The sequence below is a fragment of the Ursus americanus genome, chromosome 14 (assembly GCF_024610735.1).
Source record: "Ursus americanus isolate L20-20 chromosome 14, mUrsAme1.1.p, whole genome shotgun sequence".
NCBI classification, from domain to species: Eukaryota; Metazoa; Chordata; class Mammalia; order Carnivora; family Ursidae; genus Ursus; species Ursus americanus.
The window spans coordinates 62086721-62109780 of NC_142140.1; the positions used below are offsets into that span (position 1 = coordinate 62086721).

At 58.5% G+C, this 23060-nt stretch overlaps 1 protein-coding gene across 1 annotated transcript; it reads left to right on the forward strand.

Moving 5' to 3' along the window:
- The first annotated feature begins 2752 nt into the window (after positions 1 to 2752).
- PELP1 (proline, glutamate and leucine rich protein 1) lies at positions 2753 to 23054 on the forward strand. Its single transcript, XM_045797401.2, is given in 18 exon segments — positions 2753 to 3063; positions 10610 to 10674; positions 11059 to 11164; positions 14999 to 15148; positions 15325 to 15396; positions 18121 to 18180; positions 18463 to 18613; positions 18774 to 18903; positions 19050 to 19137; positions 19584 to 19672; positions 19753 to 19869; positions 19973 to 20120; positions 20245 to 20404; positions 20872 to 20927; positions 21038 to 21244; positions 21363 to 22049; positions 22051 to 22812; positions 22917 to 23054. Coding segments are annotated over 18 exon segments (3390 nt in total). The 5' UTR covers positions 2753 to 2814; the 3' UTR covers positions 23010 to 23054.
- The last annotated feature ends 6 nt before the right edge of the window (positions 23055 to 23060 follow it).

Here is a 23060-nt window from a genome sequence, read left to right on the forward strand (position 1 = left end):
CCTTCATCCCTTTCAAGCTTTAGATCATACATTTCTTTTAGACTCGTGAATCATTTTTGTCAAAGGGTCATGACCAAAAGGTAATGAGATCCATATTGCTACATAACTAAAGTGATTTTGGGGGGCACCTGGGTGGCTCAGTCGGCTGAGCATCTCTCTTCGGCTCAGGTCATGGTCCCAGGGTCTTGGGATCAAGTACCACGTCAAGTACTCCGCTGAGCAGGGAGCCTGCTTCTCCCTCTCCCCCTGCTGCGCCCCCTGCTTAAGTTCTCTTGCTGTCTGTCAAATAAGTAAATAAAATATTTAAAAAAGGAAAAACAGTGATTTTGGGACTGAAAGGTAGTGGTCTGTGTGGCATGAAAGCTACTGTATTAAAAGGTACTAATATAAAGACAATTTTAGAAAGATGTTAAGGCTAGAAAGAAGGAAAGAGATGCACCATATATGGGTGGGAAAACCCATCATTATAAACACATAATTTCTCTGCAGACTGTGTATAAATTTAACACCTTATCAAAATGACAACGGGAGGCTGGTCCAAAGGTAGTGAGTTATCTCAAGTGATGGTTCACAGTTACAGATCGAACTCCTGGTTCTACTCCTCACCCCCTCACTACTGCACCTGACTAGTCCTTAAAAATAAATGCATAACAATGGGACTTTTTTTGGAGGGGGGAACTTGATTCTAAACAATCAGAAGAATCAACTCACAAGTCTAGCCAGAATAATTCTGAAAAATAAGAGTACAGCAGGCATTTGTCTTACCTGATAAGATAATTTTATTATGTTACAATAATTAAAATTGTGTTATTGGTGCAATAATAGAAAACAGCAACGAAAGAGAATCTGGGATCCAGATACGGACCCACACGGTAGCATTTCAAGTCAATGGAGAAAGAATGGCATATTCACTAAATTGGGTTGAGACAGTTGGCTATTCATTCAGGAGAAAAAAAGTGATATCTCCATCTCACACCTTAAACAAAATAAATTCCAGACGGGTTAAAGATCTAAATGCATGGAATAAAACTGTAAAAGTATTAGGAGAAAAACAGGAAAATACTTTTATAATCTTGGACGTTAGGAAAAGCCTCCTAAGACATCAAACCCCAGGTCTATAAATAATACCAGTTAGCATTTTATTGTATTTACCACGTGCCAAACATTGCTCCAAGCACTTTACAAATATCTGTTTAATACTCACAGCTCTATGCATTAAGGTTTTATAATGACCCCCACTTTACAAAGGAGGAAGGGGAGGCACAGTTAAGTAACTTGCAGGCTCATACAACCAGCAAGAGGCAAAGCTGGGGGGCACCTGGGTGGCTCACTTGGTTAAGCGTCTGCCTTCAGCTCAGGTCATGATCCCAGAGTCCTGGGATGGAGCCCCACATAGGGCTCCCTGATCAGCAGGGTTTGCTTCTTCCTCTGACCACCCCTCCCCCCACCCCATGCTCTCTCATTCTCTCTCTCAAATAAATAAAATCTTTAAAAAAAAATAAGCAGGGTGATGTGGTTAAGGATGAAGGAGTTTGGCGCCGGAGCTACTTAAAAAGAAGCCCTCTTTGACGATGGCAAGATGGCATCAGAGATTGAAAGAAAAATTTGTCCAGGCAGAAGCAGCAGCATGTGTAAAGGTCCTGCGGTGGGACTGGGCTTGCTGGAGGACAGAAAGAAGGCTAGTTTGTCTCAAGGAGAGGAAAGAGGGAGACTGAGGGTACTTGCAGTATGTGTGGAGGTCAGAGAGGTGGGTATGCGTCAGATCACATAGATTCTAGGAGCCCAAGTGAAGAGACGCAACTTCATTCACCCATTTGGAAGCCACTGAAAGGCTTTAAGCAGGGAGTCACAGGAACTGACTCACATTTGTAAAGACCACTCTGCTTGCTTTGCAGAGAAGGCACGACACAGGGCCAAGAAGGAAGCCATGGAGAGGCCATTGTAAGAGACCAGATGAGAGAGAACGGTGGCTGGGCCCAGAGGGGCCCTGGAGATGGAGGAAAAAACAGCCGTACGCGGTTGGTGTATTTCGGACTTGAAGACGGATTAGACAGAGGGGCCGGAAGAGAGGAAATACAGGTGACCCTTAGCCTTGACTTTTTTTCGTATTAGATCACCCCTGTGCACGAAAAGTACGCCAAGAGAGAAGTATTCGAGTCAGGCATCAGGGAAAACGCGGAGCGGCTCAAGTACGCAGCAGCACCATTACACCTTGGCGCACCCATTGCACTGCAGTTTAGAAAAGCAGCCCGAAGACGCCACGATGGTCACCTCGTGGGACAGGCTCCTGCGAGACAGACTACGTGTTTGCGTGTCCGTGCACAGAGCGGGCGTCAGGAAGGCAGGCGCTGCACCGGGGGAGGGCTTCGGGGAGACCCACGGCTAGTCTTCCCTCAGGCCCGGGGCTGTTGGAACTTGTTTTTGCAGCGCGCGCGGACGGCGCCCTGGCCGTAGCCGTCACTGCACACACTGCACACACGGCCCCGAGCGCGGCCGCGAGTCCGGCTCCTCCGACACCAGCCGCGCGGACAGCCAGAGGTCCCGAGCCCCGAGCGGCTCCGCTCAGCCCCGGCCGCCCGCGCCTTTTGTGCGGCCCACGTGGCCCACCCGCCCCGCCCCGGGAGCGCAGCGCCCGCAGCCCGCGCCAGGGCTGTCCCGCCCGCGCATGCTCCCTCGCGCGGGGCGCGCAGAGCCCCGCCCCCGGCCGCCCAGTGCGCAGGGCCGCGGCCCCCTCCTCACGCCCCCTCCCCACCAGGCGCCCGTCGCGGTGCGTTTGCGTCATCGCGCCACGCCACCACCGGAGCCCGGGCGAAGATGGCGGCAGCCGTTCTTAGCGGGCCCTCGGCGGGCTCCGCGGCCGGGGTGCCCGGCGGGACAGGGGGTCTGTCGGCGGTGGGCTCCGGCCCGCGTCTCCGCCTGCTGCTGCTGGAGAGCGTGTCCGGGTTGCTGCAGCCGCGCGCGGGGAGTGCCGTGGCGCCCGTGCATCCCCCGGTGCGCTCGGCCCCGCACTTGCCTGGGCTCATGTGCCTCCTGCGGCTGCATGGGACGGTGGGCGGGGCCCAGGTGAGTGCGGCCCGCGTGCCCGCGGCCCTGCCGGGGAGCTGGCGCCGCTGTGGGGGCGCGGGGGGTGCGGAGCCCCGCCGCTGCGGGGGGCGGGGAGGAGGAGGTGGGGCTGGGAGGGCTGGGAGGGCTTCTGCCGGAGCCCGTGTCAGTCTGGGCGACATTCACGCCGTCGGCGGAAACTCCGGGGAGAGAGGAAGGGCCTCAGTGCTCCACCGCTGGGCTATTGGTAGTTGCTTGGGGGTGTGGGTTCGATTCTAGGCCCCGCCACTCGCTAGATGCGTGCTCTTCCCCCTTCCTCCTCGCGTGCCTAGTTTTGGGATTGTTCGGACGGGCAAATGGATGTAGGCAACAAATACTGACTGAGCTCTTACTGAGGCTGAGCCCTGGGCGCTCCACTCAGAGATGCAATGGCGACGAAACAAAATGTCTTGAAACACTGAGAATCGTGTAGTAGGGACCTCTAACCTGAGCTGGAAGAGTGCAGAGATTTTCCTGAGGCACTGGAGTTTAGGCTGAGACCCCCCCCCCTCCACGGATGGGTAGAGTTTGGCTAGGGAAAGGAAATGGGAAAGTCCTGTGGTAGGAAGGAAGTGAAAAGAAGGGCATTGTGTGTGGGGTGCAGAGGTGGTGGGGAAGAGAGTGGGCACAGTGAGGCTGGTGAGATGTGGGGGGGCAGCTCCCAGGTCATGCAGAGGTTTGTAGACTGGCGTAGATAGGATCCTTAGGATTATATGCTAACATCCATTCAGTTCCACAAGCTAGAAACCCAGATGTCATCCTAAACACGTTCTCGCTCCCATGCCTTCCTCCTCTGCAGCCCTCTTGATTTTATTATCTAAGTAGCTTTCAGATCTGTCCGCTCCTTTCCATATCCTTTCCATTGCCCCTGTCCTAGCTTAAACCCCATTCTCTCAGATGAAGGCACTGATCGTAAGAAAACATAATGTGTCCAACATGACGTCTAAGGGTGGGTGCTCCTTTAATAGCCCCTGCCCTCCCTCGTTTCCTAACCCTCCCCCCAAATTTTACCCACCCCTCAAGATCCATATATGTGAGGTCTTCTTTGTCCAGTCTTTGTTCCTGAGATCTTCCCAGTGTTGTGCTTCCTTCCAGGAAGAGGGTTGTGCCAACCCTGGGTGGTTCTCTGATCTTAGCCCAGGTTTATCAGGGACGGTCTCATTGCTGATATGGACGTTACTCCTCACTATTGAGGGTGACAGAACTACACCTCTGCTATCTCAGCCCACTTTGGGAGGTGGGAGCTGATTACGCATTTTCTCTTCTCAGTCCCCCTCTTCTAGTTCACGCTGGCTTAAGTATTTCTGAAATGTTGTGTCTTGAGCCTACACGTGTGTGGTTTCTTTCATAGTCCCTTTCAGGTTTTCCCGCCTTCCTCAAGGCAAGCTCATGAGGTCAGCATCTTGCTTTTTTTCCTCAAGAGTCTAAAGCCTAGTAGAATTTTGAGCAAAGCTAAAGGTGACGTGGGAAAGTAGACTCCCCCTTTAATACTGCCTGTGCCATGTTTCTTTCTTGCTAATGTCCCGTATTGGATCCTCGGTTCGCGGTGCTCTCTGGAGCGTTTGCTTTGCTTCCCTGTACGTTTTCCTTCAAACACTTAACTGAGCACCTGTTCTGCGTTAGCGATTGTTTCTCGGCTCTGGGTAGATGCATAGGCCTAGTCTTTTTCCCTCGGAGAATTTCTAGTCTAGCTGAGTTAAGAAATGAAAGTAAGTAAGTAGGCTTGGAGCTTGGAGGTTACCGGAAAGACAAATAGATGCATTCAGTGGGCCATCTGTTTAGGCTGAATCACCGACTTGCTTTCCTATGGGTGCTATGAACTCAGTAGTGGCCCAGTGAGACCGGATCGTCACAGTTTCTGGCGTGGATGACAGCAAGTCTCCTAACTTGTCTCCTTGCCTCAGTCCTGGCGGCATTTCATCCATTTCTCGCACGGCAGCTGGAGTGAACTTCCTTAAGTAAAATTCTGATCCCGTTTGCCGTGTTTTAAAATCCTTCACTAGCTGAGCTTTCATGGCTTTGGGCCTTTGGACTTAACTGTTCTCTGCTTGGGGTCCCTCCCTGTGCTGCTTCTCTGCGCCCCACAAAAATCTTTTCAGTTCTGTGCTTTTCACTGCCTTTGGCAAACCTTTCCAGACCACCTGTGATTAGCCGTCCTTTCTTACACCGTATTGAAATGATGTATTTATTCGTTTCACGTGCTTATGCATCCTCCTTCCCTCACACCAAACAGCTAGGCTTTGATTTGTTTTATTTTTATGTGTAATAAAAAAAGATGGAACTTACTTAAGATTACACAAAAGTAGAGCAAATAGTATTTTGAGGGGCTTCTGGGTGGCTCGGGGGGTTAAGCGTCTGCCTTCAGTTCAGGTCATGATCTCAGGGTCCTGGGACCGAGTCCTGCATCGGGCTCCCTGCTCAGCGGGGAGTGTGCTTCTCCCTCTGCCTCTCCCCCTGCTTGTGTTCTCTCTCTCTGTGTCAAATGAATAAATAAAATCTTTTTAAAAAAATTAGTATTTTGAGCCATCCCACCCTATGCTGTCCCCGTCACCCAAATTTAACAATGCACGTTCTGCCAACATGGTTTCATGCCCACCCTCCCAACTCTGCCCCCTCCCCCAGCATTTTAAAGCAAATCCCACATCTCGTCTCCCCTGTAACTGCACGTTCTTAGAAGGGTGGAATGTCTTATTCTGCCTTGATCCCCAGGGCTTTGTACTGTTCCACTCTCCAGTCAGTAGCCAGTGATCCGTTTAAAAATCTCAGTAAAAGGGGCGCGGGCTGGCTCAGTCCACAGAGCATGTGAGTCTTGATCTCAGGGTTGTGAGTTCAAGCCCCATGTTGGCATGGAGCCTATTTTAAAAAAATGTGGTTATATCAGTAAGATGACAACATTCTCTTGCTCAGAACAATGTATCGTTGCATGAGGTCCTGCCTCCTGTGGCCTCTGCTAACCTTGTGGCCTCATCTCGTACAACTCCCTGTCTGTCTGGACTGTGCCCCAGGAGCCCAGGCGAACCTCATTTCTAGAGTATGCTGAGGCCATTGCTCACCAGCTCCTAGGCTCTTCTGCGGGGAAATTCGGGAAACTCATGGGAGGGTGAACTTCTCACTAAAGTCTCAGCTTCTGTCTTAAGTCTCAGACTCACAGGAGTCTTTCCTGACCACCCCGTCCCATTTCAGGCATTCTCCCACATTGTCCTGTTCTGTTTTCTTCCTAGCATTTATCACCATTCGAAGGGAATTAACCTATTTATTATCTGTCACGTTCTGTCTTCCCTTCTTACCCAGTTTAAATTCCATTATAATCACTTTCCTGCCTCTCCCTTTGTCGTACTTGCCTGGCAACACCACGTGTGTGGTCAGTGTGTCTGTTTATCCTGTACCTGTACCTGCGCGGCTCCGTGTGGCTGCAGGACAGGTGTCCTTGCTGACTGGTCTCGCTTAGAACTCACGGGAGTCTTCGCCTCACGTGCGCCCTTGGGTGGCCCGGCGATCCTGCGGCACTTCCGCTTTCATGGACGGCCTCGGACTACTCTGCACCCTCGCGCCTAGTTGATGACTGACTTCTGTTTCACCGAGAAGATAGAAGCAGTCGGATGGGCAGTCCTGTGGGTTCCCGCCACCGCCGGATCTGCCAGCTTCACTGCGTCTGTGCCCCTGACGCTCTGCCTTCCCTCCTGCGGCGAGGGCTGAGCTGGTCCATGCCCCTGTCTCCGGCCAGCCCTCTGCTCCTGCACGAGATCTAGCCCCTGTCCCCCCACTGCATCAGATCTTCCCTCTGTCGGAGCATGTCATCGGCGCCCTGCTCAGAGCTGCTGTTAACACCCCCTCCCCGCCCCGCCGTCTCCTGCCCCATCTCTTCGTGGCAAGACTCTTCAAAAGAATTGTTTGCACTTGCTGTCTCCGATGCTTCTTTTTTTTTTTTCTTTTTAATAACATTGCTTTAAAATAACTTGAAGTTTATAAAAAATTTGAACGAATTCCCATATACGCTTCACCCAGATTCCCCAGATGTCAACATTTTATTTATATATTTTTAAAAGATTTATTTATCTATTTTAGAGGGTGAGGGAGGGAGATGGACAAGCTGACTTTGATTACGGAGCCTGATGAATGGGGCTCGATCCCATGACCCCGAGGTCATGACCTGAGCCGGAACCAAGAGTCGATCACTTAACCAGCCGAGTTACCCAGGCGCCCCGAATGTCAGCATCTTAAATGCACGTTTGTTTCATGACCCTTTGCACCTTTTTCCCGAGTCCTTGTGAGAGTGAGTGGCAGGCATGATGCCCTTTCATCGGTAAATCCTCCAGGTTGTATTGCCTTAGAAATGAGGACGTGCCCTTGCGTCATCGCCACGCTTCCCCCATCAAAGTCAGAAGGTCCCATGTTGACCCAGTAAATCCCCGAACCCTCAGGTTTTACCTGCGTCTTGTCACTTGTCCTGAAAGTGTCTTTCAGAAGAGCTGGAGTCCGGGGTTCCGTGCAGGAGCCCCATTTCTCACGCCTTTAACCGAAGCCGCTGCTCCAGCTTCGTCTGAAGAGCGGACGTTTCTGAAGGGTTACAGGGTGCTGCTTTTTTTAGGCTCCCCGAGTGTGCTGTGAGTGCGGGTTCCTGGTGCTTGACGCAGGTTGTGTTTTCGGCAGGAATCCTGCAGCAAGATGTCGTTTTTGGTGCATCACAGTGGGGGGGCACATGGTGTCTCTGTCCCGTTGCTGGTGTCAACTTCGATCACTGGGTTGAGGTGGCGTCTGCCAGGTTTCTTCACTGTGAAGTGGTGGTTTTTCTTTCTGTAACTAAGAAGGGTCCTGCGGGGAGAGTATAGAAATGTCGTGTGTCTTGTCAGCCTTCTGCCCTCGTGCTTTATCCAGGAAAGATTCTTCCCTGAATGAACATTCCCACGGTGGCCGTCCCCTAGAAGTCCTCCCGTTGAGGCTTCCAGCCTCACCCCTTTACTTTGTCGCGTGGCAGTTTTTGGAGGCCACCCGTGACCACCGGGCCTGCAGCATTTAATACAGTTGATCCCTCCTTCCTTCTTGAAACTTCTCTCGGCTTCTGGGACACCACTGTCCTGGTTCTCTGGTCACTGTTCCGGTCCGTCCTTTCTAGCCTTCACTGGTTCCTCCTTGCCTCCCGCCTCTCAGCGTTTGTCCACGAACCCCGTGCTCGTACTGCTTTCCTCTCTTTCACACTCTCCCTGGGGAGCTGACCCAGGCCGCGGCTGACAGCGTCCCAAATTCATGCTCCAACCAAGATCGCTCCTCACCCCAGCCCCGCCCGCCACGTGCCTGTTTGGCACGTACTTTTTTTTTTTTTTAAAGATTTTATTTATTTATTCGACAGAGATAGAGACAGCCACGAGAGAGGGAACACAAGCAGGGGGAGTGGGAGAGGAAGAAGCAGGCTCATAGCGGAGGAGCCTGATGTGGGGCTCGAACCCAGAATGCTAGGATCACGCCCTGAGCTAAAGGCAGCCGCTTAACCGCTGTGCCACCCAGGCGCCCCTGGCACGTACGTTCTGATGTTAGCAGGTGTCTGGGGCCGGACTTGGGATTCTGCCCCCGCAGCCCGCGCCCCCTGCAGAGTCCCGGTTTTAGGAACCGCCACGCCATCCGCCTAGTTGCTCAAGCGAACAATCTCGGATTTGTCTGTGCCTCTTCTCTGTCTTCCCCCATGTCCGGTTTGTTACCCCGTCCTGTCGGCGCTCTGTTCAGGAGAGATCGGAGTTTGAGGCCCTGCGTCCCCTGCGTTACCGTGCTGGTTAAGCGGCGCCTCCCGCCGTCCGCACCTGCTTCCCAGGGAGCCGCCCAAGTGCGGCAGGTGTGTTGTAAACGTACATCTAAGTTAGATAACGTCACTGTGTCCCGTTCTCCCTCCCTGGCCTTTATCTTACTCAGAGTACAGGTCACGGGGGCCCGCACGACCCTGAGACCTCTGCCCTGCCCCGGGCCCTTCCCCTATGCTGACGTCCGCCTCTCGCGCGCTCTTGCTGCCCTGGCCGCGCTTCGCCTCCTTGCTGTTCTGCAGCATTTTTGCAGAGCTAGCACCACCGTCACTGTCATCAATTTCATTTACTTATTGTATTATTATTTCTTTTAAAGGTTTTATTTTTTAAGTAATCTGTAGACCCCACGTGGGGCTCGAACTCTCAGCCCCGAGATCAAGAGTCGCGCGCTCCGCCGCCTGCACCGGTGATGGGGTTTAGAACATGTCATCGCTCCAGAAGGAAGCCCTGTGCCCTCGGGGTCCCTGCCCGTTTCCCTGCAGCCGCTCCTTCCTTGTCTCTAGCTTTGCCTCCTCCGACCGTTTCACATAAATAAATGCCACAGCACGTGGCTTTCTGGGTCTGGCATCTGTCATGTAGCATCATGGTTTTAACGTTCGTCCATGTCTCACAACTTCATACTCTTCTGTGGCGTGGATATGTCACATTCAGTGGTCGTTCGCCAATCGCTGGGCCCTTGGATTGTCTCTCCTCTTCCGTTCTCTTGGGCGTGTCGCTGGGTGTGGAGGTGCTGGGTCGTGTGCTGTGGGGCCTTTGGAGGGGCTGCCGGAATGTTCCAAAGTGGCTGCGCCCTCTTACATTCCCATCAGCAGGGTGTGCGGATGGGAATGCGTCTTGCCGTCACCGCGTGAGTGGAGTTTTAGAGACGGTTTTCGTGCCGGCTCCGCGTGAAGCGCGGTCTCTCTCCCTACGCCAGGCAGTCCGCTCCCTCCCGAGTCTGCCGTGTTCTGCCCCACGGCCCTTCGCGCCGTCCAGAGTACTGCTGTGTGTGTGGTCGTTGTTTCCTGCCTCCGCTCCTGGAATACGAGCTCCCCGGCCCCTGCGACAACGTTCCACGTGAAGTGGACGTTGCATCCGTGTTGACTGAACAAGTGAATAAACACTCCCTTCCTCGGAGCAGCGACCTTGTTCGTTTTGCGCGGCGCTGGATCCCTTTCTCTGACTCCGCGCACAGCGTGTTTGTTGGGAGAAGACTGATGAGCACAGTTAGGCAGGTCCAGTGGCCACGAGAGGAGCATGGCCTTTCAGGGGGCGGAGGGGCTCCCGCGGGAGGGCGGCAGGGAACCTGTCTCAGGGTCCCCCTGAATGAGGGAAGGAGGCTCTGGCTGACTGGCTCTGTGTTGGCTTAGCTAACGGCTCTCGGGGAGCCGGGAACAGGACGAGGAGACTTGGGGGTGCGGGAAGAGGGTAACAGATGAGGTCAGCGTCTGTCCAGCAAGCGTGTGTGGGACCTGCTCTGTGCTGGGCACTGTCCAGGGACACTGAGCTGAGGGAGGCCAGTCGCTGGGATGAGTTGGGTTGTCCTCTGTGTGGCGCGAGCCTGCTGGGTGGGAGGTGGGACAAGGGGTCAGGCGGGACGGCCTGGAGGAGAGCCTGAGGCACAGGCCGCTGTGTGTCAGCTGCTGAAAATGGGGCCTCGGGCCTCAGAGGAGGAGTGACGGCGGGATGGGGCCTGGAGAAGCGCCCCCCTGGCGTTAGCAGCGTCCTAATGCTGACTGTGTCCCCGTTTTCGCCACCAGAACCTGTCAGCCGTCGGCGCGTTGGTGGGTCTCAGTAACGCTCGGCTCGGTTCCATCAAAACTCGGTGAGTCATTAAGCCTCTTTTCTCTCCAGGGTGATGTTCCCTTAAGAGGCAGGCTGTCCTTCTGCCCGTCCATCCATTGTCGCCACCCCGTGGACTCAAGAGACTTCCCCATGGAGAGGGTGGAGAGTTTCCTTCTTTGCATGGGCTCCCTTGGGGTGAGCCCCGCCTGCTCCGGCCCCGGGGCGTCCCACCTGGGATCCCCTCTGTTCCTTGCTTCCTTGCTGCCCACACCTCACCCCGTCCTCACAGCATCCTTGGAGTTACAGAGCTCCGAGGGTCTGGAGGTGGCGTCTGCTCTGGCCCCGCGAGCACACCAGCACGGTGGCCAGTGTCCTGGGGAGCGCGGTTGCCGCTGCGCGTTGCCACTGGCTGCTTTCTTGTCAGGTTTGAGGGCCTGTGTCTGCTGTCCCTGCTGGTGGGGGAGAGCCCCACGGAGATGTTCCAGCAGCACTGCGTGTCGTGGCTCCGGAGCATTCAGCAGGTCCTGCAGGTAAGGGTTCTGAACCCCGCCCCCCGCCGCCATGCCTCAGGCCCTGGCCCGGACATCCCCCGACATCCCTGACATCCCCGAATTCCCGGACATCGACCTTTCACACACTGTAACCACTGACCGATTTCACTTTCTTGCTTGCTTTTCTAACAACCGACATCTCGAAAGTTCCTTCCTCCAGGTAGTTTATTTATTTATTATTTATTTTATTTATTATTTATTTATTTATTGTGGCTCTTTTCTTTCTCTCTTAACATTTTCAGTTTTTTCTGCTCTTACATGCTTTGATGATCTCCCCGCTCGGTTCTTCAGCAAGCACATTCTGAGCACTGGGGGCTGAGTGCTAAGCTCTGGGGGGACAGTGGTCAGGTGACCCTGGTCCCCCGCGGGCATGGCGCTCAGTCTAACACGGGGTGTTGGGGAACTTTCCATGAAGTATATATATGTTTGCAGATAGTAATTAAAAAAAAAAAACTTTTATTCAGCAAATACTCCATGTCAACCATTCCCTGATTGTTCGTTCCAGTGATGGTATTCCTATTTTCTGAGGATGGATTCGGGGCAGATCAGTAAATCGTACTTACGTGGAGCCCGTTGCAGACATGCACGGACCCACACATCAGAGGGAAAAGTTACTCTGTTGTAGTTTTTCTGTCTTAATTTTCCCCTGCAGCCAGAGCATTTTAACCCTCCGTATTGCTCTCGCGGCTTATTGTCCTTTACTTACGTAGTTGTGGACGTGGGTGATCATGTTCAGCTCTCAGCCAGTTTTAATCAGTCTCTGAATTTTTATTTTTTTTATTTTTTATTTTTTTTTTAAAGATTTTATTCATTTATTTGACAGAGATAGAGATAGCCAGCGAGAGAGGGAACACAAGCAGGGGGAGTGGGAGAGGAAGAAACAGGCTCATAGCGGAGGAGCCTGATGTGGGGCTCGATCCCGTAACGCCGGGATCACGCCCTGAGCCGAAGGCAGACGCTTAACCGCTATGCCACCCAGGCGCCCCAGTCTCTGAATTTTTAAACCACTGGAAACTTCTCAGATCGTTACACCGAGCAGGTGCTGAAGGCCTCAGTATGATGAGAATTCCGTCTGTTCGGAAATTCTCTAGATCACGCTGCTGACCGTCGGGGTTGTTTTGAGGGTGTCACCTCAAAACCTTTTATTTCCCCCTCGACGAAGTAATCGGAGGTGGTTTTCTATCCTGTCTTTGGCCAGACTCCTCTTGAGGGGAACTTCTGCCGTCGAAGCGCCGTGGACATGCCGTGCTCGGTAGTTCCGGGCGCTCCACGCGGCGGCCGCACGGTCTGTGCGTCCTGCTCCAGGCTGCGGACCGGAAACGCCTTAGGCTTTGCAAACCACATACGGTTTCTGTCGCATTTTGTTTCTTTTCCAAGTCATTTGTAATTTGTGGGCCGTGCACAAGCGGGCACCCACACACCAGAGTTCGCTGAGCCCTTTTCTGGCGGGAGAGACTTGGCCGGAATAAGCGTCCGGTGGGGCCTGGCGGCTCTGTCAGGAGAGGGCGGTCATTTCCAGCCCGGGTTGGGCGTGGAGCCCGCGTAGACCCAGAAGAAGGAGGCACAGTGGGTGTGAAGTGACGTGCCGCGGCAGGTGCCAGGGGTGAAGAGCGCAGTTCTCTGGGAGCACGTCCCAGAGACTCTGACCCAGACGGGACCGCCGTGGGCCAGTGGCTGAGGGAGGCCTTTTCCGAGCCGATTGGGCTAAGGACATGTGGTGAGTGTGCGACAGCCCTGAGAGGAGACGAGTTTGGCCCCTTTGGAGATTTATAAGCGAGCCGGTGTGGCTCAGTGGGGTCAATGAGATGCCCCTGGAGAGGGAGGGAGGTGGGGACCAAACCGTGTGTGCTGGCCTGGGCGTGTCAGGGAGCTTGTTTTTCTTCTTAGAACCCTGGGAATTCATGGAAGGTGGGTGGTTGGGTTCTTTGGGTTTTTTTTAAGGTTTTATTTATTCGTTTGAGAGAGAGTATGGGGGAGCGGCAGGCTGAGCGGGGAGCCTGACACGGGGCTCCATCCCAGGGCCCTGGGATCATGACCTGAGCTGAAGGCCGACACGTAACAGACTGAGGCTCCCCCTCAGGGCAGGTTTCGAGTAGGGGTGAGGAGGAGATGGTGGTGGTGCTGACGTGATCAGGTTTTTGTCTGGAAGTACTCCCGTGGCCGCTGTGTGGGGGAAGGACTAGAAGGGAGCCAGACTGCAAAAGCAGAAAGCACACGGAGGGGAAACGTCCTGGTAGCTTGGGTTGGAGAGGCGGCCGCGGAAATGAGAAGTAGATGGCGTTCAGGAGGGGGTTAGAGGCAAAGTGGACAGATCCCGACGGGGGACCGGCTGTGTCCAGGGTGACTCCCGGATTTCAGGGCGCAGGACGGCCAGGTGCAGGGGAGGGGTGGCAGCCCGGGGAGGAAGGCCTCGGCCCTCGCTTAGGGAGCATAGCCCTGACTTGGTGCGAGCATCGGCCCGCGGGCTCGGCAGGGTCGGGGTGGCAGTGAGAGGGCGGTTGAGGATGAGGGTGGACTCGGTACTTCCGCGGCCGGGATTTGAAGTGTGCCCGCTTACATGGCCAGGGATGGGAGGACGCCGAGACTGCACGGCAGACAGGATAGCAGGGCTGTGGGGTGGGTGGCGTGGAGGGAGGAGGCAGGACTCGTCTGTTTCTGCGTCTTGGAGGTGGAGGGAGGTGAGGACAGAATACCGTGTTTCAGATTTAGCAGCTCACGGGTGAGGACATGAGCGGAGCGCGGACAGTGAGGTTGGGAGAACGGATGGCACTGGGGGAGCCAGACAGTCCTTTCCAGACGTGGGCTCTCACGGAAGGAGAGGAATTGCGGAGTGACTGCTGGGGGCGTGCTGGGTGGGGCGCGGGGAGGGGTATTTATGGAGGGGAGTGTGCGAGACAGGCGCTGGGTGACAGTGGCAGGCTCTGAGGAGGGGGGACTGTCCGCACGCAGGGTGACAGGATTGGGGGGAGGGTGGTGTGAACAAAGGGGGGGTTCAGGCTTGGCCGGGAACTCCTGCCCGTCCCCGGGCTTCCGTTGTCTGTGAAGGTGGCAGCGGTGGGAGAAGGTGTGAGTGGAGGGCCGGGTTACCCGGACCGAAATGCAGTGGCGATACTGGGCAGTGTTGGAGGGCCCCCCTCCCCATGCTTTCTTTCTTTCTTTCTTTTCTTTTTAATTTAAATTCAATTGGCCAACATCCGGCACATCGTTAGCTTTGGGTGTAGACGTCAGCAGTTCATCAGTTGCGTGGAACACCCAGTGCCCATCACGTCGCCTGCCCTCTTCCATGCCCGGCGCCCAGCTGCCCCTCCCCCTCCCCCGTCTCACTGTCGCTGAGCTCTGTTTTCCGTAGTACATGTTAATTTTCCAGGGAAGTCCTAAAGCCAGACTGTTCTTCTGCGTGAGTCCAGGGTAGGTGTGAGCCAGGCAGAAGCCCGCTTGGCGACATGGGGCGGTTTCGTCGTGGCCGAGGCTGTTTCAGGGTGAGAATTTCTCTCCGCCGTTCCTAGCAGGGAAGCACAGTCGGGAGAACCAGAAACTCCACATCGCCCCGTTAGTCAGCTCTGTAAGGCCTGGCTTTGTTTCCTCTCTGAACACATTTCAGGACCCCCGGAGACCCGTGATAGAAAGCACAAACCCATGTCCTTTCTGTAGACAAACAGCCACGTTGGGTTCCCGGGATCCCTAGTGGATTTGCGGGCGACGGTGACAGTAGCCGTGGTGTTTCTCAGCGGCCCCCTGCTGTCCTACCTCCGTGCCCCCACCTCTCGGCGACGGCGAAGGCCAGCTCGGGAGCAAGGGTGTCGTTGCTTTTAGTCCCAGGACCCGCCCCCCACGATGGAGCTGGCCGTGGCCGTCCTGAGGGACCTGCTCCGGTATGCGGCCCAGCTGCCCACGCTCTTCCGGGACATCTCCATGAACCACCTCCCCGGCCTCCTCACCTCCCTGCTGGGCCTCAGGCCGGAGGTGAGAGCCCTCCTGGACCCTCCCACGGATTAGAGTGCAGGGAGCAGGCGGGAGAGCTGCGGAGAGGGAGGGCCAAGGACAGTGTGCAGGGGGACCGTGAGGGGTGGTGGCGTGCGCGTGGGGTCCGGGTGGCGTCGGGCTCTGCGCCTCGGCCTGACTTCCTGTCTTGCCCGCAGTGTGAGCTTTCGGCGCTGGAGGGAATGAAGGCCTGCATGACCTACTTTCCTCGGGCCTGTGGCTCTCTCAAAGTAAGTATTCAGCGAAAGTCCTCTGCCATCCGCGCAACCCTCGCTCGCCGTCTGAGCTCAGGCCCCATAGCGGAGGTTTCTGAGCCCGTCTGCTGAGTGCATGGTCACCTGACTCCACAGATGGGACCGCGCCACCTCGTGGCACTGAATGCTCACAGATAAACTAGCCTGAGATCCGTGAAGATCCGAACCGTGTCTGGTGCCGAAGCCTAGGCTCTTAACCCAGACTCCCTCCCCTTTCTGCCCTGCCCGTTTTCCTCCCATCCTGTTTCACTTGGTGCCTTCAGCTCTTGCCGGTTCCTCCAGGAAGCCTTCCTGACTTACTTCTTCTCTATATTAACACATGTTCCTGACTAAACTCTCTCCGTCGTGACCCATACAAGGTTTTTATTTGTTTTGTTTTTTAAACTACAGTTTTACCAAGTTCCATAAACTCTGCCTTTCTTCTAAAAAACTCTGTAAATGAGCTGCTCAGATGACACAGGCTGGGTCTTCGTGCCCGAGCCCGCTCTGGTCGGAGGGGTGAGGGGTTCCTGCGGGGCTCTGCTGGTTTGGCGCCGAGGGGGTGTCTCTGTGTCTGCCCTCATCCCCCGGCCCCCCACCTGTGAGACGCAGGGAGAAACGGTGTCACTGCGCGGTCAGGATTCGAATCACTGGGGACTCTGGGACGCCCGGTGGTTCCCGTGCTGGTGCCTCTTGGCTGTCCCTGTGAGCACAGAGGGAGTCCGTCCCTCAGTTTCTGCAGTCTGGGCCAGAAGTTCGAGGGTCCTTTCCAGAGCCAACAGCAGGACTTCCAGATGTTGCTGCAGGGCGTGTGTGCTTGTGTTTTGCTAAGAATGAAGTGTCATCTGGAGAAGGCCCCAGCGGAGGACTTTGGCTCCGCTGGCTGCCAGCGCGTCAGATAGGAATCCGTGCAAGGCTCCCGGGGCGGTTTGTACTTGGAGGATCTTGCAGCCAGGACTCAGACGGATTAGCGCCATTGGAGTGTCTGTCTGTCCTCTGGCTCGTTCCTGGAAGCTCCCAGGGCAGCGGGGGTCTCCCAGCACAGGGTGCCTCCTCCCAGATGCTGCCCCTTGGGCATCACGAGATGGGAAGTCAGCCCCGCAGGGGCCCTGCCTCTCCTCGCCAAGGTGACGAGGAGTCCATGGACTGAGACATGTGGGCCATGCCCTGTGGCTACAAGTGAAGCGTTCGCGGGAGGCCTTGCTTCCGTGCGTCTTGTGGGGCCTCGGGGGCAGACCTGTGCTCGGGGCCCTGTTCCCGAGCCGTGCTTTATCGCGCTCACGGGCGCACCCTTCTGTGGGCCTTAGCCCAGCTCTGCGCCGCGGTCTCGTGGGGGGAAAGCGTGAGCCCGAGCGGACTGAGAGGGCAGGACGCCGCTGTAGTCGGGCCTTTGCCGCTTTCTAGGAAACGCCGTCCTCGGGGAAGCGGGGGAATCAGGAGACGTGTGGGCGGTTGCTGTTCTTGGTTTGAAGTGTTCCGAACCCTCCCACATTGGGCGGGAAAGTGCCCTCCGGGTCCCATGGGGAGTGGTTCTAGGCCTTGTAACCTGGGATCCGCGAGAACAGCGCTTGCCTGGCGGTCAGTCCCGAAGTGTGATGTGGGAAAGCACGCGCTCCCACCACGGGGCAGGAGGGAGGGAGGCTGGGCGGCTTGGCCTCCGTCCGGAGGGCCCTGCCGCGTGCCTGGTGCCACAGCGATGCTCCGTCTGCAGGGTCGTCCTAGTGCCGAGATGCCCCCGCCCCCACGGGGCCGTACTCCCCAGCCTAGGGCCAGGGCCTCTGTGTGCTCCTGACCATGCACCTCCCGTCCGGTCTGACCGTGGATGCCCGGCCTGCCCCCCAGCGCCCGCCCCCTGGGGGCTTACGTCTCGGGTCCTCCTGAGCCCTCTCTCTTCCCCCAGAGCCGGGGTCCCATTTCACTCCTGTGTCCACTTCAGTGTTCAGGCCCTTGTTTGTGCCGCAGACCCTTCCCGAGTGCTTTTAAGTTCCTAAAGCACAGACTTTCAGGGGAGACGGATCTGGTGGAAACGCGTGTCTTAAGCAATCGTGGGAGAGCAGGGTGTGTGTCGTCGTGAGCATGTCAGACGACAGGGTCGTGGATCTAACAGCTCCTGAAACGTCAGGTTAGTGGTGCCCATGGCCCGTGTCTCAGGGTGCCTGTTAATTACAGCGCGAGTGAAAACGCGTGCTTTCTCCTGGCGGCAGGGACGCTGCCGATGCGCGGGGTTCTCTGTCCACCTTCTTGCTTCAGAGAGGCGTGCGTTTCACAGGTTAGCGAAACGGTAAAAATACTTCTTCCCGGCCACGTTCACAGGCCCCTCTGATTCTAGCCCCAGGTAACCTGTGGCTTTCCCGCGGCTCGCCGAGAGGGGGTTTGCCCGTGGATGGGCTGCACTGACCTGTGCTGACCTGGCTCTGCCCTCTCACCCCTGCCTGGGGCCTCACTTCCCGGCTCGGACCTTCGTCTCGTTGAAGCTGGAGGGAGAGGACTGTCATTTTGCGGAAATGGGCAGGAGGGAGCCTGATGTCTGTGGGGCTGAACAGGGAAGCGAGCCGAGGACGAGGGCTGACGGTCAGCAGGTCTGCTCCCGCCCGGTGCTGTGCCTCCCGTGCCCGCAGGAGAGAGAAAGGCTCACGTTCTGCTGCTGGCGGCAAACAGGGTGTTCGTCTCTGGCCCTTGGAGCGGACTCACCAGCCTCTTCCTCTCTCTCCCCTGACCCAGGGCAAGCTGGCCTCGTTTTTCCTGTCCCGCGTGGATGCCCTGAGCCCTCAGCTCCAGCAGGTAAAGGGAAGGGAGGGAGGTGGAGAGCCTGGGGATCTGAGCTGGAGCTTCTGTTACTCCCGGCTCTCTCTCTCACCACCATGGGACTGTGTTCCCTCTTCCCTCCCGTTTCGTGCACACGGTCCACACAGTGCGACTTCTGCCTCCAGCTCCCGTCTGTGGCTTCCTGCCTCGCTGTCCTTTCTGCTTCCCTCTGAGCTCTCTTTCTTGGCACGTGGGGGTCGGGGGGCTCTGCGGCTGGGCTGGAGCCCCATCTGACCGCTTCCGGCCTTTCTCCTGCAGCTGGCCTGCGAGTGTTACTCCAGGCTGCCCTCCCTAGGGGCCGGCTTCTCCCAGGGCCTGAAGCACACGGAGAGCTGGGAGCAAGAGCTGCACAGCCTGCTGGCCTCGCTGCACAGCCTGCTGGGGGCCTTGTACGAGGGAGCAGAGACGGGTAGGGGCCATGGCCGGCAGGCGGGGGGCCGGAGGGAGCTGGGGCGGCCTGGGGAGGCAGCACAGAGGACTTCCCAGCTGCGTGCGTCCCCTTCCCCGAGGGAGGAGGAAGGGGACGGACGAAGGGCCTCGGAGTGCGGAGTCCCTGTGTTTCCGTGCAGCCCCTGTGCAGTATGAGGGCCCCGGGGTGGAGGCGCTACTCACGCCCTCGGAGGACGGGGACGCCCACGTGCTGCTGCGGCTCCGACAGCGGTTCTGCGGCCTGGCCCGCTGCCTGGGGCTCATGCTCAGGTGTGAGCGAGGGCCGGAGGGAAGGGGCTGCGCCGGGGCGGGGCTGGGCTCGGGGTGCGGTGCTCGTGGGAGACGAGACGTGGGGGGGGGGTGGGGTCACGTTGGGGAGCCTGTGCCGAGGATCTCTCTGCTCTCCTCCTCTTCAGCTCCGAGTTCGGGGCTCCCGTGTCCGTCCCCGTGCAGGAAATCCTGGACGTCATCTGCCGGACCCTCAGCATCAGTGCCAAGAACATCGTGAGTGCCGCTGGCGCGCAGTTCGCAGCCTGGCCCCGGCCCTGGCCCTGGGCGGCAGGAGGGCAGCGTGGGAGACAGGCGCCCGCAGCGCTGTCCCCCCTGAGGCTGCCCCGGCCAGCTCCTTCCCTCCGTCCGGATGCCAGTGCTCCCTGTGCTTGTCCTGACACACGTGCCCATCGGGCGGGTTCGCTCCCGGTTTTCGGAATGCGTCCAGCAGAGGCTTCCTCGGGGGAGGGTGAACCCGGGCTCTGCTGGGTCCCTGCGGAGAGGTTCAGCCATGCTCCCTGTCATCCTCTCTCCCGGGTCTGGTTTAGAGGACGGCATCGGTCTGGTTGGGCCAGCTGGGCGTGGGGACCGTTCCTTCCTGTGTACAGGTGTCTCTGGGTCCGTGTGTCTCCGTGTTTCCCTTTCCTCCCCCGCCCTCACTCCTGCCGTGTTTCCCACAGAGCTTGCTTGGAGACGGTCCCCTGCGGCTGCTGCTTCTGCCTTCCATCCACCTGGATGCCTTGGACCTGCTCTCCGCGCTCATCCTCGCGTGAGTGGGAGGGGGCGGGGTGTAGTGAAGGGACGAGGATGTGCTGGGACGGGAGGTCACCGTTCTGTCCTCACCCCCAGGTGTGGAGGCCGTCTCTTGCGCTTTGGGGCCCTCATCAGCCGCCTGCTTCCCCAGGTCCTCAATGCCTGGAACTTTGGTAGGGATACCCTCTCTCCAGGCCAGGAGAGGCCTTACAGGTGACCGTGAAGGGGGGCACAGACAGGAGAGGGTGGGTCCGGGGCCCTGAGGAGGACCCGGCCTGCGGCGCCCCCTCACGGCTGCTCTCCGCTCCTCCCGCAGTACCGTGCGGACCAAGGTGTATGCCGTGCTGGAGCTGTGGGTGCAGGTGTGCGGGGCCTCGGCGGGCGTGCTGCAGGGGGGCGCCTCGGGGGAGGCCCTGCTCTCCCACCTGCTCAGTGACATCTCCCCGCCGGCCGATGCTCTAAAGGTGAGTGAGGGCGCTGCTCCTGGCCCAGCGCTCTCGTCCGGCGCCCTCGCTGGAGCGAGCCTGCTCGCCAGACGCTGTCTCCGTGTCCGCCGGGCCGGTGACTTACGTTTGCCTCCACCGCCAGCTGCGCAGCCCGCGGGGGAGCCCGGATGGGGGGCTGCAGGCCGGGAAGCCCAGCGCTCCCAAGAAGCTGAAGCTGGATATGGGGGAGGCCATGGCCCCGCCCAGCCACCGGAAAGGGGACAGCAACGCCAACAGCGACGTGTGTGCGGCCGCGCTGAGAGGTGGGAGAGGCGCCCCAGGCATCGGTGTGGGGGTGGGGGGCGGACAGGGCGGGCTCCTGCCCCAGAGGCGTCCCCGGGCCCTTCTGCTGGCCCCGCAGGCTCGCATGCAGCTCCGCCTGTGTCTCTGTGCTGCGTGCTCTCACGGCTCGGGGTGGGGGCCTCCCCGTGGAGCTTCCGGTCTCCCCACGTGGCCGCTTGGCGGGGCCTCCCGCTGTCACGGTCGGGAGAGTCGGTGCTGCGCGGTCCTGGGGGACTTCCCTTTGGGGCTCATGTATTTCCCGGCCCGCCCCCCTCCCCGAATCCACGGGCGCATGTGTGCAGCGTGTCTCCGCGCTTGTCGCATGTGGTCCGGGCCCCGTGCTGCCCGTTCCGGAGCGGAGTCGTCAGGCGGCTTGGCCAGGTCGGCCGCTGTTGAGGCTGCGTGTGGGCCACGTGCTCCCAACCCGAGACGCCCCCTCCTTCCGCAGGCCTCAGCCGGACCGTCCTCATGTGCGGGCCCCTCATCAAGGAGGAGACTCACAGGGTCAGTGAGATGGGGGCCTGCTCTGCACGGGGAGCACGCTGGGAGCCGGCCCTGCGGGAGGGCCGGGTGGGCCCGGCGGCGTCTGTAAGCGCGCTCTGCGTTCTTTCCAGAGACTGCATGACCTGGTCCTGCCCTTGGTCATGGGGGTCCAGCAGGGCGAGGTCCTGGGCAGCTCCCCCTACACCAGCTCCCGCTGCCGCCGGGAGCTCTACCGCCTGCTGCTGGCCCTGCTGCTGGCACCTTCGCCCCGCTGCCCGCCTCCCCTCGCCTGTGCCCTGCAAGCCTTCTCCCTCGGCCAGCGAGAGGACAGCCTCGAGGTAGCTGTTCCCTGGGGCCGCGCCCACCTCTGGGGTGTCTGGGGTCCCCTGTGTCTGAAACCGGGGACCGCCTTCTCTGCTGCCTGATGCTCACACCTGTGCTTTGCCTCTCGCTTAGGTGTCGTCTTTCTGTTCGGAAGCCTTGGTGACCTGTGCTGCCCTGACCCACCCCCGGGTTCCTCCCCTGCAGTCCATGGGCCCCGCCTGCCCCACACCTGCCCCAGTTCCCCCTCCTGAGGCCCCATCTCCATTCAGGGCCCCCCCCTTCCATACCGCGGGCCCCATGCCCTCGGTGGGTCCCATGCCCTCGGTGGGCCCCATGTCGTCGGCGGGCCCCATGCCATCGGCAGGTCCCATGCCTCCGACGCGCCCCGGACCTCCAGCCACAGCCAACCACTTAGGCCTCTCTGTCCCAGGCCTGGTATCTGTACCCCCCCGGCTCCTTCCCGGCCCCGAGAACCACCGGGCAGGCTCAAACGAGGACCCCGTCCTTGCCCCTAGCGGCACTCCTCCACCTGCTATACCCCCGGATGAAACTTTTGGGGGCAGAGTGCCCAGACCGGCCTTTGTCCATTACGATAAGGAGGAGGCGTCCGACGTGGAGATCTCCTTGGAGAGCGACTCAGACGACAGTGTGGTGATCGTGCCGGAGGGGCTGCCGCCCCTGCCGCCCCCACCCCCCTCGGGCACCACACCCCCACCTGTGGCTCCAGCCGGGCCACCGACTGCCTCCCCTCCTGTGCCGGCCAAGGAGGAGCCTGAAGAGCTTCCCGCGGCCCCGGGGCCTCTGCCGCCCCCGCCGCCACCCCCCCGTGCCTGGCCCGGTGGCGCTGCCGCCCCCCCAGCTGGTTCCTGAAGGGACTCCTGGCAGCGGCGGCCCCCCCGCCCTGGAGGAGGACCTGACGGTCATTAACATCAACAGCAGTGATGAGGAGGAGGAGGAAGAGGAGGAGGAGGAGGAAGAGGAGGAGGAAGAAGAGGAGGAGGAGGAAGACTTTGAGGAAGAAGAGGAGGATGAAGAAGAGTATTTTGAGGAGGAAGAAGAGGAAGAAGAAGAGTTTGAGGAGGAGTTTGAGGAAGAGGAAGGGGAGCTGGAGGAGGAGGAGGACGAGGACGAGGAGGAGGAGGAAGAGCTGGAGGAGCTGGAAGAGGTGGAGTTTGGCCCGGCAGGAGGCCCGGCGGAAGAAGGCGGACCTCTGCCCGCGAGCCCGGCCCCCGCTCTGCCCCCTGCCCAGTCCCCCAAGGTGCAGCCTGAGCCCGAAGGGGAACCTGGGCTGCTGCTGGAGGTGGAGGAGCCGGGGGCTGAGGAGGAGGCGGGGGCCGAGGCCGCCCCCACGCTGGCCCCTGAGGTGCTCCCCTCCCAGGGGGAGGGCCCGCGGGACACGGGGAGCCCCCCAGCCGGGCCATCCCCTCAGGAGCTTATGGAAGAGGAGCCCTTGGCTCCCCCGACCCTGCTGGAGGAGGGGACTGAGAGTGGGGGTGACAAGGTGCCACCCCCCGCGGAGACAGCTGTCGCAGAGGACGTGGAGACGGAGTTGGAGACGGCAACAGCAGCCCTCCAGGAGAAGGTGGGCGGGAAGGCGGGGTGGGGGGCTGCTGCTGTGTGTGTGTGTGTGTGTGTGTGTGTGTGTGTGTGAGACTGTTTCCAATCTTACGTCTTTGTCCCTAAAAGGAGCAGGATGACACGGCTGCCATGCTGGCTGACTTCATCGATTGTCCCCCTGATGACGAGAAGCCACCCCCAGCCCCAGAGCCTGAGTCCTAGTCCTGCACCCCCTCCCGTGTTGCAATAAAGTTCTGTCCTGGGATACCCCCT